The sequence below is a fragment of the Phoca vitulina genome, unplaced genomic scaffold, assembly GCF_004348235.1.
Source record: "Phoca vitulina isolate PV1807 unplaced genomic scaffold, GSC_HSeal_1.0 scaffold12, whole genome shotgun sequence".
Lineage (NCBI taxonomy): Eukaryota > Metazoa > Chordata > Mammalia > Carnivora > Phocidae > Phoca > Phoca vitulina.
In genome coordinates this window covers 32944138-32961716 of record NW_022589715.1, presented here as the reverse complement: position 1 = coordinate 32961716, position 17579 = coordinate 32944138, and the positions used below count along the sequence as shown (strand labels likewise).

General features: G+C 44.0%; 1 protein-coding gene across 3 annotated transcripts in view; it reads left to right on the top strand.

Moving 5' to 3' along the window:
* B3GNT2 (UDP-GlcNAc:betaGal beta-1,3-N-acetylglucosaminyltransferase 2) overlaps nt 1-17086 on the top strand; it is a 185448-nt gene extending 168362 nt beyond the window's left edge. For all 3 annotated transcript variants that reach the window (XM_032410892.1, XM_032410891.1, XM_032410893.1), the window contains exon 2: nt 14585-17086. In XM_032410892.1, the coding sequence (XP_032266783.1) occupies nt 14594-15787 (1194 nt within the window). In that variant the 5' untranslated portion in view covers nt 14585-14593 and the 3' untranslated portion in view covers nt 15788-17086. The remainder of the gene's footprint in view (nt 1-14584) is intronic.
* The last annotated feature ends 493 nt before the right edge of the window (nt 17087-17579 follow it).

Genomic DNA, 17579 nt, shown 5'->3' with positions numbered 1-17579 from the left:
TCTCCCCTCTCCCCGCAAGGTATTAGGTCTGTTGGGTCCTTCGATTTTAATACAACATGATTTAAATCTCTGCACAAGCCAATTCTGCACAACTTTCTACGATTGTCATTCATTTTTTTACAAGAGTGAGTCAGGCAGTCAACTCAGGGCTGCTCCTCTAAGGGACTCTGAATGGGTGTGACTGGAGTCCTGGAAGCAGGGGCGTGGTACTCATGCCCCTTGGTGTCACTTTCATTGTAACTAAGGGCAGGTGCTCTTTACGAAAGTGTTGACATAAACACAATGAATGTCATTGGTGTTGATTTAAATATTAAAGTTACAAAAGAAGTCTGATACGTTATTTGCAATCTCAGTTTGCAGCATGTTCAAACAATGTTTTCTTGATTTAGGGATGTTATATTTTTATATTAGAAGGAAGACAAATGGAAACTTTTATTTTGCAGGAAATTGATGGACATGCTCTCATTCTACATTTCGTAGGGTCAAGAATTGCCAAGTATAATTTAATAAAAGTGGGAAGGACAGTGGTTGATTTGAAAGTTTGCCTGGAGAGCTTGTGGGAAGTGACTTAGATAAATCTCTATGCCAGAGAAAATGGAAGATTGGATTTGGCTGTCCAGGTGCTTAACATTAAGGTGATTGTTTTAAAATAAAGTTCTGCTTCTTTTTGTGGTCAGTTATCACAACCCACGGAATTAAGTGGTGGGGCAATGACATAATTTTGAAAGTTAATTTTAAAACTTTGATGAGAGTCAACTTTTAATTTTGTTAACAAGTTAGTCATTAGATGAAATTTTCATGTATTTTTACTATGTAAAAAGGACAGTAATCTCTTTTCCGATACTTCTACGAAAATATTCTCTCTGAACTTGATTTCATCAGCTTTTCTTTATAAGTGTCTGTAGACAAAAGGAGCCCACATTAACAGGCACCGGATTACCTCCTCCCCTCCCTATCTCTTTACACCAAGATTGCCAAGCCATGCTGATGGCCTACTTATTTCCAGAAGCATTTATACAAGGTCAGTTTGGTAACTTAGTTTATATAATGGAGTTCTTTTCTAGTCCAGTACTGTAATTTATGCTTGTGCATTTTTATTAATTTGTAATTGCCTTCCAACCCTTGGGCCTATGTTTGTTTATAGATTTATTTAATCATATTAGACTGTTTCTAGAGATGTTTTTAGGTTATGTGCTGCATCGAGATATGACACCTTTTAATGCTTCCGTGATGGCTGAGGGTTGAGGCCTTGAGGGGGAAAGCCCTGGAATTGGAGAAGGCTTAGGGCCCTTGGGAAGAGGAGTGGCCTGGACTCAAAAATAGCCAGGGGCCAGGTACGGGACTCTGGGGGGCTGGAGATGGAGGGCCTGTGTGTGAAATTATTCAACAATGACTTGTTTAGAGTAATGTTGACTCTTGATCAAAAAGGTAAAAATTTTAGTTAGTCCTTGTTTCTTTACTGCTCCTCCCCTTTTATGTCCTCCTCATCCTCAGATTCATTGACTAAGTATCAATATACTGTCTGAGCGGCAGACACGAGAGATACAGAAGTGAATGTGGATATGGCCCGCCCCTGTCCTTGAGGCCCCCCACATCCTGTGGGTGTGTCAGACTTGTTACCAACGAGCGTGGATAAGTCAGATAAACGTGTGTGTTAGGCGTTCCAACAGCAAAGGGGAAGTAATACAAACACACCCGGGAGAGGGGTCCGGGGGCGGTGGGCCTTTTTGCCTTTTTCTTACTTCTGTTGAAGGCCTAGAATTAAAGCTGCGGACTGTGAGGAAAAGACTTGTCACTAACGGTAATTCTCACTGCCGGACTCACCCACCTGATTCTCCCTGGGGCGGGGGCATCAGCTAAGACTCTGGGCCTCCTGGTACCTTGGTTTCCTCTTCTGAAAATGAGGTGATTGGAGTAGATGAGCTCTCAGGCCCTGGAGAGGAAATTCTTACGGCTTCTTTGTGGTAACAAACTTGGTCTGTGATCTGTGCATGTGGAACGGGTGTGCTTGGGATGGAGAAAACCAGTGAGAGGGTGAGATGGTACAGTGTGCGGCCAGCACTCACTCTTTGATCATCTCTTCTGCCATGGGCCGGGATCCTCTCCTCTCCTGACTTCCGGGCCAGCTCTGCACTAACCTGTAGCCGGGTACAGGGCCGTGCTGGGATCCCTCGCTTTAGGCCCTGCTGCTGGAGGCGAGGGGAATGAGAAGGCAGCATTTTCTCTGTGTGAACAGCTCTCACAAAAGGGTTTGCCTGGATGAGTTTGTGATTGGGCCAGTTTAAGCCCCTGCCGGCCCCTTGTTCTTTAGTGTGGATAAATACCTGCACACATCTGCGGGGACTCCAGCCCTGGTTGGGAAGGTGCCTGCCTTACGGGATCAGGACCTCTGGCACCTTCAACCAGTGAACAGTTCCTGACAGGCCAGCTACAGGATTTCTGTCTCATGCTGATTAAGATTTTCATTACTAAATTACTGGGTTTTTTTAAGTCCAACTTTATTTGGGGATTCTTAAAATCTTCTTGAGCACCAACATTGTGTGGTAAAAAGAGTGAGAGCTCAGTCTTGGGGTCAGGGTCCAGGGTCCAGGGTCCAAATGCTGGCTCCACCGGGATTAGCTCCATAACCTCAGACAAATTGCTTCACATTTTTGAGCTTGCGAAGATTAAATGAGAAGAGAACCACCGACATAGAAAAATGGGAAAGGGCATGAGGAGTAGGAAAATCAGGAAGGAAGCATGTGAAAAGAACAGTGTAAATTAAAACAGGGAGACATCCTTTCTTTGTAAAGATTAAAAAGGCAGCATCCACGGTCAACACATGGATAGCTCCGTGTTCTTGGGTGTGCGGTGAAGATAAACCAGTCTGGCCTTTCATTTTGGTGGGGGGATGGAAGGGGAGGAGAGGAGAATAATTTGATTGTTTACTTTCTCTCTGTAGTTTTTCCAAAGGAGATAATAAGACAAAAAAGATGCATTTATGAGGTAGTTCATCAATTTTTTTTGATTATGTGGAAATTCACAAACAACTCACTGGTCGTGATTGGTAAGCCAGAACAGATTCCTGTGTTCCAGTAGAGATGCACGAGAGCTCTGCTGATAGGGGACAGACTTCTCAGATCATGCTCTTTCCTCTGTGAACTGCATCTGCTGTACGGAAGTTGAATCTCAGTGGGGCACCTGGGTGGCTCAGTTCGTTAAGCATCCGACTCGATTTCAGCTTTCGGCTCAGGTCACGATCTCAAGAGTTGTGAGATTGAGCCCCGCGTCAGGCTCTGTGCTGGGCGTGGAGCCTGCTGAAGATTCTCTCTCTCCCTCTGTCCCCTCCCCCTCCCACTAAAACTAAAAATCTCAGTGAATGCAGAAGCCAACTGTATTTTGTTTCTCAACGTGGACATCAATTTGGAGTTCTTCATTTTCCCTTATTTCATATTCCTGTGTGATTTAGTGCATTTTCTTTTCTTTATTTTTTTAAATAGAGGGCCTGTGAAAGAAAGAGAACACATTCCGGCAACCTCTCCAGTGGCTGCACTTGTAAGTGAGGCGCAGCTATGGGTCCTCTTCTGTGGGGAGGCCCTGGGCCCACCAGCGCTTACCTCCTCTTCCCAGTGTGGTCTCTGAGCCCGTAGACCTGCTGTGTTACCTCTGCCTGCAGACGCCCTGTGCCTCACTCAGGTCCTGCCTTGACCTCTGCTGTCCACTCATGGATGGTCACCTATGTGTTGCCTGTCTACCGATTTACTGTATCAGACCCATGTTTTATGATAAACCTTTCCTCCTAATTTCAGACTTAGAATGCTTGGAGACGAATTTGGGTCGGTGATTTAGAGACAGGAACTTGTGCCAGCTCCAGATTCACCCTGTGTTGCTGATATGTGAAAATGGATCAGGGCCTTCAGATACTTTACCTTTGCCTTCTGTAAGTTGAGGCTCTGAAGAGGATGTTGCAGAAGCATGGGATTTTCCTTCCTGGTTCCCAGAGTCTAGAACCAGGCTCCTGTAGAACCTGCTGTTTTGCCTGCACGCCTAGGGGCCTACAGGGCATGGGTTTTTCCAGCTCTGGCAACAGTGGTAGGATGGGGGAGCCTGGGCTCACCCCAGGTCACTGCTTCGTTGCCTGCCCCTCCCCCCTCGTTAGCCCCACGTATGTTCATACTGGAGTTCCATGATCCTGGCCGCCGGGTCTTTGTCCTAGGCTGTGGCCACGAGCTGCTCTCGTCTAAGCCATATGTTGACATGCTAACCTGCCGTAGAAGGGGGTCTCCCTACTTCCTGGTTCCTGCAGCACTCTTGATTCCCTGTGCGTGGTGACGCCCTCTGCACCCTTGTTCTCTCTGCACGCCCCACCCAGCGGTCTCTAAGGCTTGTTTTCTCTCATTCTCCTGATGGTGACCCTGTGTGTTCCAGGCTTTGTTCCTGCATCCCGGAGGGTTGTGCCTGCTTTCCTGGGCACTGGACCATCTTTGGCCTGGGAACCCGGGAACTTTCTGCCATCCGTATCTTCTCAAATAAGCTCTGAACCTCTGTTCCACGTTTGTCCTTTTTCCGGTAATTTTCACCTGCCAAAGCCTACTCTTTAGAATTCTATTCCATCTTAATACTTACTCAGTTACCAGATTCTGAAACTTGTGCTTAAACTTGTGTGGTTTCTGCCTCCTGGTCAGACCCAGACTGAAATGCATCCCATGTAACCCAACTAAGCAAACAGAAGGATGGATCAGAGAGAAATCTGGGGATTTCTCTGAGGGCCTGTTGAGAGCCTGCCAGACTGCACTGTTTGTAGATAGGTCCTGGAGCTTGGAGTGGAAACTTACCAAGGCATAGCCATGTACAGCTCCTAACAAGGGCTTCCAGCACACGTTAAGCTCCACAGGGATGGGGCGCCTGGGTGGCTCGGTCAGTTAAACGTCCAGCTCTTGATTTTGGCTCAGGTCACGACCTCAGGGTCATGAGATTGAGTCCCGCATAGGGCTCTGCACTGGGCGGAGATTTTCTCTCTTTCTTTGTTTCTGTCTCTCTCTCAAAAAAAAACTCCACAGGAAGCAACTGCCTGCCTTTCAGCATTTCTTTTCTAAGATGATTTCCCACCTAGGGAAGTGGGTGCCCCTCAAATTTTAAGTCTGTACCAAGGGCCTTCCTTCCTTGAGGCATGTTCGCCCTGGGCCTCTACTGTCACAGCCTTGATGGGGGTAACAATTGCTCAAGGTCCTCCCCTCGCCAGGAAGGAGGTATGGAGGCTCCCCTGTTTGGGGATAGGACGGAGAGGGGGTCTGCTGCAGGGGCAGGGATGGAGCCCTCACCTGAATCCCATGCACATGCATTCCCCCTTTCCTCCCCCCACCCCGCACAGGTGCATTCCCTGTGCATTGGTGGGCCTGGGGCTGACTGTGGGAAATGAGGGGCTGGGCCATAGTGTCCATCCCCATTTACCTCTTCCGATCTTGTCCCCGAACTCCTAGATTTAATACAGACTCACTACTCCTGAAATTCATCTCTCTCTTAACTCTAGAAAAAATCCTTTAAAATTTTTTCTATTGTACTTCAGTACTTTGAAAAGAGATTTATATAAATACATGTGTGTGTCATTTACGAGCACTAAGTAAGTGATTTTCCAGTGTTATCTCTTTGGAGAAAAGGTGTATATGTTTAATCTAGTTTCTACTGACTGTCTTACTATATTCAATGAACTTTACCAGATGACCAAAATATCTGTGCATTTAGCAAATGTGGAATGACTCTCAGGTGCATGTGCTGGGGCTGGGGTAATGGTGGTGTCGTGTGAAGACCTCGATACGGAATATGCCCAGGCCAACACGAGCAGGAGAGGATGCCCTAACTCCCGGGAGGTGGGTGCTCCAGCCAGGAGGTGACACTGGAACTAATTTATTTGGAAGGAAGAGAAGCTCTTCAGGAAGGCCTTAGCAAAAGGAGGGCACTCTGCAGATGGCAGAGCGAAGCTGAGATTTTTCTGGAAGAGAAATGTGTTTGCTGTGTTTGAATGTTCAGGTGTGGATGGTGTGCAGATGATGGGGGATGTTGGCTGGAGACGGTGGAGGGAAGCAGGAATCATTGGGAAGTGCCCTGGCTGGGACCAGAAGGGCATGTGAGTGAGAGGACTGAGGCTGGTGTTTGCGCCGGGGCATATCACTTCGCAGGAGATCTTGTAGAAGAGGGGAAGAGGCCACGAGGCCCTGAGCTCTAGCCCTGGGGATGGAGAGGAGAGGAGTTTTAGAAGACAGCACAGGTAGTTAACTCTGAGGGAGCTGTAGCCTGCTGGTGGTTGTTTGACCAAACCGGGGAACAGCATGAGCAGGGAGAGGGTGCGTGTACAGGGGAGCAGAGACTGAGTAGTTGAGGGGGAGGGCGTATCTGGGAGCACGCTGGACAGTAAGGCAGTAGGCTGTCGCGGTAGCCAGTGGTAGAGCCTGAACAGAATAGAGGAGAGGTGACGAGGAGGTGCAAGTCGTGTTGTGGGAACACGGGACTCGGCTCCTGGTTGGACGGGGAGAGCATGAAGAAGCAGCAATTTAAAGGAGTTCTGGGGTGTACCTCCAGGTGCCTGTGAAATCGACCCATTACAAATAGGGGACCTGGGAAGAGGGACCCTACAAAGCATTTAGAAGCTAATACCTGGAGTTAACTGAGTCGACCTGTGGTCTTCCTTTTGGAGGTGATGTTCAAGGTAGTGGATAGATGGGTTTCTAGAGAGGGAGAATTTATAAAAGGGGCAATGAACGACAAAACTTGAGAAATGTGCTTAGTGTTGGAGGAATCAGAACCCTTGAAGGAGCACTATTGAATGCCCATTGAGTGGTAGAAAACAGACTGGAATGGTAGGTTATATCTTTCCCATTTTACAAATGAGGAAACAGACTCAGAGAAGTCAAGTAACTTGCCCAAGGTCATACAGCTAGTAGGTAGCGTAACCAGAATTTAATTCTGGGCTGACTCCAGATGCCAGGCTGACCTTCAAAGTGAAAATGGATCTGGGACATTTCTATCCTCAAACATCTACCAGCCTTGTTTTATAGCTACATGATCTTTTACACTGAACATCTAAAACTGTTGTCAGTTTTACTAAAGGCAGGGTCAAGATGGCCTCTGCAAGGATTAATTCCCTGTCATCATTTGCTAAATTTTCTTCTTTCCCCTTTTCTGAAAGTTCTGTACATGTTTATTTGAAGAATGAACTTAGTGATAATTTTATCTTAAATGATAAATACCACTTGAGGACATCAGCCGTGCTGGGCTTTGGAGAACTGTGTATCAGTTGGGGACGAGAACATGTCCTACTGGACACTTTCATGTATGATGTTGCCTGTGAGGATGTATGGGTAAGCAGATTCATTATATGTTCTTTTCCCTTTTAATTTCAAACATGAAGTACTAATACTCATACTATTGACTATGAACCAGATCCCTTGCATGTAGATGGTAGTTGTTCCGTGACTTAGAGATAAGAAAGCAACGTCAGAGACACATGCATGTTCTGTCTGCGCCAGCTTCTAGGTGAGGTTATGAGGGAAGTCTTGGGCCTCCCTGCCCCAGCCCTGGCAAGAACCCAGACCGGGCTTCTTGTTCCTATTAAGGAACAGGTTCTAGGTATGGCCCAGCTCTTCTGGTCCCACTGAGCTGCTTCCCTCACACCCTGATCACCCCACTGTCTGCACAAGTTCTCTCCCCCAGAACCACTTAGCTGCAAACTGTCCCTGTCTCTCTCTGTCGGAGCAGAGCCTGGAAAGGGCTGGCAGGGACCAGGCAACAGATGGGAACAGCCTGGGAGGTAAGGCTTTAGAAGAGCCCCTCTCGCCAGGCTCCTGGAGGGTGGGGGAGAGCAGTGGCCCGGCAGAATGATGTGCCAGTTCTCCAAAGCGTGTACGTACGTGTTTCCTCTGTCCTTGTGATATGGCAGTGGACTTGGGCTCTCTGCCCCTTGAGGGTTTGTGTGTCTGCTTTGTGCGGGAGAGTGAGCAGGAAGCAGGGGCTACTGGACATGAAGGCTGCTAACCCATACTGTGGTTGAATCAAGAGCTTGGATTTCAAGCCTCCTTGCCTCAGCCTGGCTGGACAGGGTTGGCTGCTCATTTTCCGTAATGGTTACCAGAAGGTCTTGCCTTTCTTTTTAACCTTGGCGCTGTGTGTGTGTGTGTGTGTGTGTGTGTGTGTGTGTGTGTGTGAGAGAGAGAGAGAGAGAGAGAGAGAGAGAGAGAGAAAATATCCCCAAGTCGGAGTTTTGAGAATGCGTTCTTCTGGCTGTTGATGGCCACATTAAAATGTTTTCTGGCCAGCACTTTGTTTGAGTGTTTCTAGGGCTTTCAGAACTGGAGGAAACCTTTTAGGATCATCCCCTTCCATGGTTCCCTCTCTAGTGTCCCTGAATGAAATACTGGGATTGCATGGACTGCATACTGGGAAATGAAATGAGGTATGTGAAGGTTTTGCCCAGAATTTGGCTTATACAGTAATCATTAATCAAGTTTACTTATTTACCACCCTGCCTCCCATATCTGGCTTTGACTCATGGTAGTTTTGTAAGTTCAAATGTATAAATGTAAAGCTTTAAAATATTTAATAATTTTTAAGGAGATTAGTCATGGAAAATAAGACTAATGTCCCATTAGTCATAACCCTATGCGGCAGCATTCACTTATATCAGGGTTTAAAACTGCTTGGGTTTGAATCCTGGCTCTGCCATTTACCAGCTGTGTGACCTTGGGCAAGTTAAATCACCTCTCTGAGAGTACCTACCTCACAGGATTGCTGGTGCCTGGCAGGTACCTAAGTATTTATTAAAATAGGGCACGTGTATTCGTAGTCCTTCCTAATAGCTGGCTTCAGATAAAGAGCACAGGCCCAAGGAAAGCTGTCAGATGGGCTGGGGATGGACATTGTCACAGAGCCTCTGCTGAACCCTGCGGGGTCCAGTACATGATGGAGTGACTTGGAACTGAGGCCATAACTCAGCTAGCTTCATAAAAATGGGGACCCAGCATCAGGAATTGTGTGTGTGCTATACTCCCCACCCCCATCCCAGGGCTAGATGTGTGCGGTAGAGGCTGTTCAAAGATGGACATGGTGTGGCAGCATTAAAGAATGTTCAGATAACCTACAATCCTACCACCCCGATTAAACCAGTTTTGGTTTTGTGTGGTTATTTTATCTGAATTTTCACGTAGTTTAAGCATAGTATCTGTGCTGTTTTGTAATCCATTTTCAGCTAACAAGTGTATTTTTCCTGTTTCTACCTTGCTTTTCTAAATATTTTAACTGCAAAATAAAGAAGGAAGTTATTTTCCATTAAACAGAACCAACTGAAGTGTTTTAGAAATTTCAAAACTGTTCAGACCTTATCGGGGGGAGGCTTTCCTCCCAGGCACAAGGTGAAAAGCTAAGATTATTCTTTGTTTGCATATGGGATTTTCTCTTATTTCTGTTACTCACCATAAAACTTCTGTGTTTCACAGTAAGGGTTGTATAACATCTTCCCCAGCTTTGGGGTAAGTTTTCTTACTCAAATTCTTTTTAAGCAATGTAACTTCCTGCTCAGAAAAGGACACGTATTGGTTTTATGTCTGCAATGGGAATATTTAGTCAGATATTCAGAGAGCTTTTTCCCACAGATATTTTTATGGGGGTCACTGTTTTATCCTCCTTTCCATGAACTTTGGTTTGTTTTAAGAGTTCTCATGCGAGGAACCGTGCCCAGGTCACAAATGAAAGAGGGCATTTCAACTTGATGGAAATGTATAATTGAGAATCTTGGTTTTCCCATCCTTCCTTCTCAGGTTGGAAGAAATGCCCTTTAGCAAGTAGTGGTAAGAGTTAGCCTGAGATGCATGTTTGGGAATTTGGACCCGGGAAGGCTGGCCCATTCTCAGAAGGGGGGCTGGGAGCTTCTAGGCACTCCCATTTCCCATTCTTTGGAGAGTCTTGGTAATGATCAAATGTACCTGGGGTACATTTGAGCTAACAAATAGAGTTTTCCTGTGCTTTGGGGTTTTTTTTTAGTCTTGAGCCAGCCCTTGAGACTTTACTGTTGACCTACCTGGGTCAGGTTACAAGAATGTGGCTGTGCCTTGTAGAAAAAGGAGATCCAAAGAGCCCTGGGTTGGTAACCAGAAAGCTGCATCATGTCACTCTTGTCACTTAACTCCTGTGTAACGTTTAGGCAGCTCAGTTAACTGTCTGTGGGCCCCCATTTTTCTCACTGTTAAGGGGCTCTCCTTTCAGCTTCCCTTAGGGGGTGCAAATGAGAATTGCGCAGGAAAACGCTCTGCGGTCTGGAATCCTTGAGCAGATAGAAGGTGGGGATGGTGTCCCTTTGAGAGCCACAGAGCCCTGTCTTGGCCAAGGTGATGGAAGTCCTAGCTGGGTCTTGATCATGGAAATAAAAGCTTGAATTGCAGTGGATGAAGTTGGAAATCTTGGCCAAGGTTGGCAAGCCTAATGTTTTCCTCAGAGTATTCCCAAAAGAAGGAACGGTGCTTTCCATGACAGAAACTTCAGACCATCACTCAGACAGTTATGGCTGGGTTCCAAATAGCCATAACCCTGCCCCATAACCTGGATGTACAACCAGCTCATTTATCTGCAGTCATCTCACATACTATTCTCCCGGAATCTTTACCTAGGAAAATTAACTCACAGGTTCACAACCTGCTATGTAGACTTCTGTGCTTTCCTTTTTTCTTCCTTAAGCTGATCTCTCTTACTCTAGAACTTTCAGAAGTAGTCTCCTGATACCCATATTCCTTTTCTGAGTTGAAAATTTCAGTAGCTAGCTGTTCAGTGTGTGCTGTTTTTTCCTGAGTACCTTCCAAATCTTTTTCCTCATTGTAGGCTTTCTCCATTCACCCTCATTCTTTTCCTTATTGCCCTTCCTTCAAGCTGTTTACATGAAGCACCCAAGACGTAGACATCAGAGGTACGGGGTCAAGTGCTACTGTAGCTTTAGGAGAGTTATCCCAATTTAGAGAGAATCACTTGTTTTTGAAAACCATTTTGTCTCATCTAGAAACCAAAAAAAAAAAGAACAACCCTTAAAATTATGATTTATTTTCTTAAAAGATGGCGATTTCTTTACCTGCATGAGGTACCCCATGCAAGTACATTCTGAGTGTCCATTTGAGTTCTCTTCTCCTTATAAGTAAGGCCCAGAGCAAAGAGGTTTAAGTTGCCAAAGGTGTCTTGGACTGAGACCTTCAGTTTGCTCCTTAGATTTGCCCAAAAGCTCATTTGAAAGGAGCTGACCTAAGGAGGATATGGACCCTAGACTTGGGTGTGGGTGTTTGAATTATTCAGGTTGTATGTGCCTTGGGGCCCTTTCAAACTGGAATTAAGGAGTAAGAAATGTCTTGTGGTTTTTTTAAACTGCCTTCTCTGGAGGAAGTTTAAGAAGGCCCTTTCTTGGGGTGCCTGGGTGGCTTAGTTAAGCGGCCGACTCTTTTTTTTTAAGATTATTTATTTATTTATTTGACAGAGAGACAGTGAGAGAGGGAACACAAGCAGGGGGAGTGGGAGAGGAAGAAGCAGGCTTCCTGCTGAGCAGGAGCCCAATGCGGGGCACGATCCCAGGACCCTGGGATCATGACCCGAGCCAAAGGCAGATGCTTAATCCTGAGCTGCCCATGCGCCCCTAAGCGTCCGACTCTTGATTTCGGCTCAGGTCATGATCTCGGGGGCATAAGATCGAGCCCTGCCTTGGGAGTCTGCTTGGGATTCTCTCCCTCTACCACCACCCCCCCCCCCCGCCCCTGCTTGCTCACTCTCTAAATAAATAAATAAATAAAATATTTTTTAAAATGGCCCTTTCTTGGTGGCTAAGTGGTGGGATTCTTGAGGGGTGGAGGTGGGTAGTGGTTGAGAAGTGAGGGGAGAAATGGGGGTGGTGATGGGGGAGCTGCTTACTGGGTGAGCTGAGGGGGCTCCCACATAACTTTGTCATCTGCCTTGTTTTCTAGATATGCAAAAGCTTTAGGGGTGTGGGGGTATGGGATAGGGGATTTTTTTTTTTTAAGATTTTATTTATTTATTTGACAGAGACACAGCGAGAGAGGGAACACGAGCAGGGGGAGTGGGGGAAGGAGGAGCAGGCTTCCCGCTGAGCAGGGAGCCCGATGTGGGGCTCGATCCCAGGACCCTGGGATCATGACCTGAGCTGAAGGCAGACACTTAACGACCGAGCCACCCAGGCGCCCCGGTTGTTGTTTTTTGTTTTTTTTTTTAAACATCTTTTACTGCTGTGTCTATAACCAAAGCTATTTAGCAGTGGTAAACACAAGCAACTAGATAGGGATCTACTAGACAGATTTTAAGAGACACAAAAGAACTTGTGAATTCCAACCCATCTAATCTGGGCTGTCTGGCGTGTGATAACTTAGCAACATTCGCAGCATGACAGACATTTCTACCTTGGGACTATTTGTTAGAACCCAGTAAACCTAAAAATCCTCTTATATTAAAAAAATAATAATAAACACTACCCTTGATTAAAATGGACACCCAGCTTTGTTTCTAGAGGTCGGAGGAGAGTGGCTACCATTTGACTCGGTGGCCTTGGAACCTCATTGACTTGGTGGCCTTGGAACCCATCTCTGCCCTTAACAGCGACTTCTTTAAAACTGTTTCCTCAGGTATAAAATGGGAATAAAAGTAACAACGCCTACTTCGTAGATTCACCATATCAAGGAGGATACTATACCGTGCCTGGAATGCAAGAGTTCTTAGGAATTCTAAGTATAGATTCTCAGTTGTAGAATTAGCCTGATAAGAAAATTCCCTACAGTGTACTGCCAAATGGCTTGTCTTTTATTTATTTATTTATTTATTTATTTATTTATTTATTTATCTATCTATCTATCTATCTATCTATTTATTTATTATTATTTTATGGCTTGTCTTTTAATGTCGAGCTTATCTAAATGGTTGTTCTTATGGTCGGTTATCTATCTCAGTAGTGCTAGAACTCTGGAGTTATATCCAGCAAACTATTTTATTACTCTTTCTTCTTTTCTGCTGTTGCCCATAGCCTGAAATCTATTCTTGGCCTTTGATATTTCACGAAAATGTCATTTTCATTTCCCTTTTTCATTTTGCTATAAACAGCAGAGCTCTTAAGTATGCAGTTTGAGTTTTGACAAATGTATACATCCATGAAACCCTCGTCCAGGCCAAGACATACATAGTACATTTCTATGCCCTAGAAAGTTCCCTCCTGCCCTTTTCCAGTCAAAATGTCGATCCCTATCTATTTTCAGATTTCTAGGTCCTAGATTAATCTTGCCTTCTTGAACCTGACATAAATGGAATTTCAGGTCTTCTTCTTCTCTCTCTTTTTTAAAAAATTTATTTGAGAGAGAAAGAGAGCATGATCATGAGGGGGTGGAGGAAGAGTGGTAGAGGGAGAAGCAGATGCCCCGCTGAGCAGGGAGCCCAACGCGGGGCTCGATCCCAGGACCCTGGGATCATGACCTGAGTCGAAGGCAGATGCTTAACGACTGAGCCACCCAGGTGCCCCAAAGTTGTCATCTTCTTCTTCTTCTTTTTTTTTTTTTATAAACACTTCTTTGTTTCTTTGTTTGAAGTAATTCCTACACCCAACCTGGGAATCAAACGTAGGACTCCAAGATCAAGAGTCACGTGCTCCTCTGACTGAGCCAGCCAGGTGCCCCTGAGGTCTGTCTTTCATGCACAGTGTTGTAGTGTTGCTGCGAGTAGAAGTCATTTCCTTTTTTATTGCTGAGGGTTATTCCAGTGTATGAATATACCACAGTTTGATAATCCATTCTTCTATTGATGGTATTTGGGTCGTTCTCAGTTTTGGGCCAGTCAGTTAAAGCCGGTGTGAGGCTTTCCATTTTCTGAATATTCGGTGTGGTTAGTGTCTCCTCCACCTCCTAGCCCTGCAACCCTGGGCAAGCATCTTAATCTGTCTCCCTTGCCTGGTTTTCTTCATTTGTTAAATGGTGGGTTGAGAAACAATTCAGGGTTGGGACCACCATATTCTAAAAAATGAAATAGAACAAAATGGAAAATTTTTGTGAATTACATGGCAACTCACAGTTGTAACACACATATAAATACAGTTACATGTGTTTACTAGGTCACAATATAAAATGTATTTGCTATGAATTGTGAGCAAGTCAGTTTGCAACACACTGATTTGTATGTGTGTCCTTATAAGCAAGGAAGTTGGACACCTGTGAGGTTATTTAGTAAATGCATCTCTTTGCCCTCAGGTGTCTAAGACAGCCACACTATTTACAGTCATTTATGTACTGCTTGCTATGGACCAGCCATTGTTTCCAAAGCTTTACATATAAAATCGTAGAGCCCTCGCAACCATCCTATGAAGTGGGTTATTGTCCCCATCTTAGAGATGGAGAAACTGAGACGTCAGTTATACAATTTGCCCACAGTCACAGAGCTAGAATGGTAGTGCCCTGATTTGAACCTAGGCGGTACAAGTCTAGAATCTGTGTTCTAAACCACTATTCCAGAGAAGATAAAGAGACAAGTGACATATGTCCGCAAATGCAAATTAATAATTATCTAATTAATACAGTGCTCCTCCTTTTTATTCCAGATATGAGAAATGAGTGTTGGACGTCGAAGAATAAAATTGTTGGGTATCCTGATGATGGTTAATGTCTTCATTTATTTGATTGTGGAAGTCTCCAAAAGTAGCAGCCAAGAAAAAAATGGAAAGGGGGAAGTAATAATACCCAAAGAAAAGTTCTGGAAGATCTCGGACCCCCCTGTGGCTTACTGGAACAGAGAACAAGAGAAGCTGAACAGGCAGTACAACCCCATCTTGAACGCGTTGGCCAACCACACAGGGGACGTATATGGGTTTTCCAACATAAGCCATCTAAACTTCTGTGAACCTGACCTGAGGGTCATGTCAGTGGTTTCAGGTTTCAGCAATTTGCCAGACAGATTTAAAGACTTTCTGCTGTATTTGAGATGTCGAAATTATTCACTACTTATAGATCAACCGGATAAATGTGCAAAGAAACCCTTCTTAATACTGGCGATAAAGTCCCTCATCCCACATTTTGCTAGAAGGCAAGCAATTCGGGAATCTTGGGGCAGAGAAACCCATGTGGGGAACCAGACGGTGGTGAGAGTCTTCTTACTGGGTCAGACCCCGCCTGAGGACAACCACCCAGACCTGTCAGACATGCTGAAATTTGAGAGTGAGAAGCACCAAGACATTCTTATGTGGAACTACAGAGACACTTTCTTCAACTTGTCCCTGAAAGAAGTGCTCTTTCTCAGGTGGGTGAGCACTTCCTGCCCAAATGCCGAGTTCGTTTTCAAGGGCGATGATGATGTTTTTGTGAATACCCATCACATCCTGAATTACTTGAATAGCTTACCCAAAAACAAAGCCAAAGATTTGTTTATAGGTGATGTGATCCACAATGCTGGACCCCATCGGGATAAGAAACTGAAGTACTACATCCCAGAAGTTGTTTACACTGGCGTCTATCCGCCTTATGCGGGGGGAGGTGGGTTCCTCTACTCTGGCCACCTGGCCCTGAGGCTGTATAACATCACTGACCAGGTCCTTCTTTACCCCATTGATGATGTGTATACTGGAATGTGCCTTCAGAAGCTCGGCCTTGTTCCGGAGAAACATAAAGGCTTCAAGACATTTGATATAGAGGAGAAAAACAAGAATAACATTTGTTCCTATGTAGATTTGATGTTAGTACATAGTAGAAAACCTCAAGAGATGATTGATATTTGGTCTCGGTTGCAAGATGCTCATTTAAATTGCTGAAATACATACAAACTAAGTTCTGCATAGAAAGACCTATCTTGAATAGTTCCCATGTTGTGTTCTTTGACATTAGGGGTAACTTCTATGTTAAACCATCAGAATTGCCTTTATTAGTAGTATCCATTTGAGGACCTCTAAACCCTCTAGTGTGGTACCTTCTGAAGAGGGAAAGCAGATTATAATTTTTTTATGGAGGATGTGGTGGGGATGATTGGTTCTGATCCTTCCTGTGGCTAATGGCCATTATTTTCTAATTTGCCTCCCTTCTTATCTGAAATCATAAGTTTCTGGAATTTGACCGTTTTAGATTATTTATGTTTTGCCCCCATATCATCATATTCCTACTTTACATTATAATGAGTGAATTACCTGCAGTTTAGGTGTTTATAAACTTACTGGCTACAAAGACTTTGTTTTATACGATCCAGTGGTTTTTGTTGAATGGAATTCCATTTATTTTCATGGAATTTGGATGAATTTTTTAAATTGTCTAGAAAAATTAACTTCTGTCATAATTTCCTGCCACCCCAACAGTATTTTCTTGTGTTAATCAGGTCAGTTAATTTTGCAAAATGAGAATCAGTGTGTAACATTTATCCGGTTTACCTTGTTATGGTCTTAGGGGGCCGTATTAAGGAGAAAGTTTAACTGTTCTTGTATTTGGGTTGCTGGGGGGTATCATGATAGTTCTCAAATTTTAGTATTTGACGGTAATGAGTATGATTCTGTAATGGTCAGCTGAAAATTGAATTGACCCAGGAAAGCATATGTCATTTCTGAACTTTAAGTGAAAAGATGGAAACTGCAGACCTTCTCATGAGTGGATTGTCAGTTTAAAACTCCAGGATTCTATTCTTGCCATATTTTCACATGCCGCTTATACAAAATTATTCTGAGTAGTGACTGCTTCCCTGTCTCAGTGTAGAAGTGCCTGTGTTTTTATTTATTGTTCAGATCAAAGACCAAAACATTTTCTTAAATATATTTTGTGTAATATTTTATTTGTATACAGTGTTGTTGATGAAATATTTAACTAGAGCATGGTATTTTAAGTGTTAAGGTGTAACATATGTTAAATAAAGCTAACTGTTATTTTTGCATTTTAAAACTTGGCTTTTTTGTGGGGGAGGGGGGCTCTGAACTACTAGAGTTGATAAAATTCTGCCAAACTGTTGCTTACATATCCTATCTTGTAACATGCTTTCTTGAAAAATGTTTGTGTTTATAGAGATGATGCTCCTTACCACATGTGATACTGGGGACTGTAAGAAGATGGAAATAAAGTCACTGTATTTTTAATTGTCCTGTGTAATGTGTAATAATCTGTGATCTCTTTTTGTTTCCTGTGTTTGATTACATTTTCCCAAAAGAGACCATTTCCCCCCAGAAACTATTACTGTAGTATAATAACTTTTTTTATATAGTAGAATATAACTTTTTCTCTGTCTCAGTGGGTTCTCTGTCTTTGCATTTAAAATTCTTAGAAGTGCTTTCCCATCTAGAGTCTTGAAAGAGGAATATAAATATTTATTTATGCTTCCATTTGTGGTGAGTAGAAAATGTAATTGGAAATAAAGCAGCACCTTTTAAAATTTTTTTGACTGTAGTTGACATACCATGTTAGTAAGTTTTAGGTGTACAACATAGTGATTAAACTTCTTCATACATTATGCTGTGCTCATCACAAGTGTAGCTTCCGTCTGTCAACCGTACAACACTATTATTTTATCATTGACTATATTCCCTGTGCTATACCTTTTATCTTTGTGAATTTTATTCATTCCATAATTGG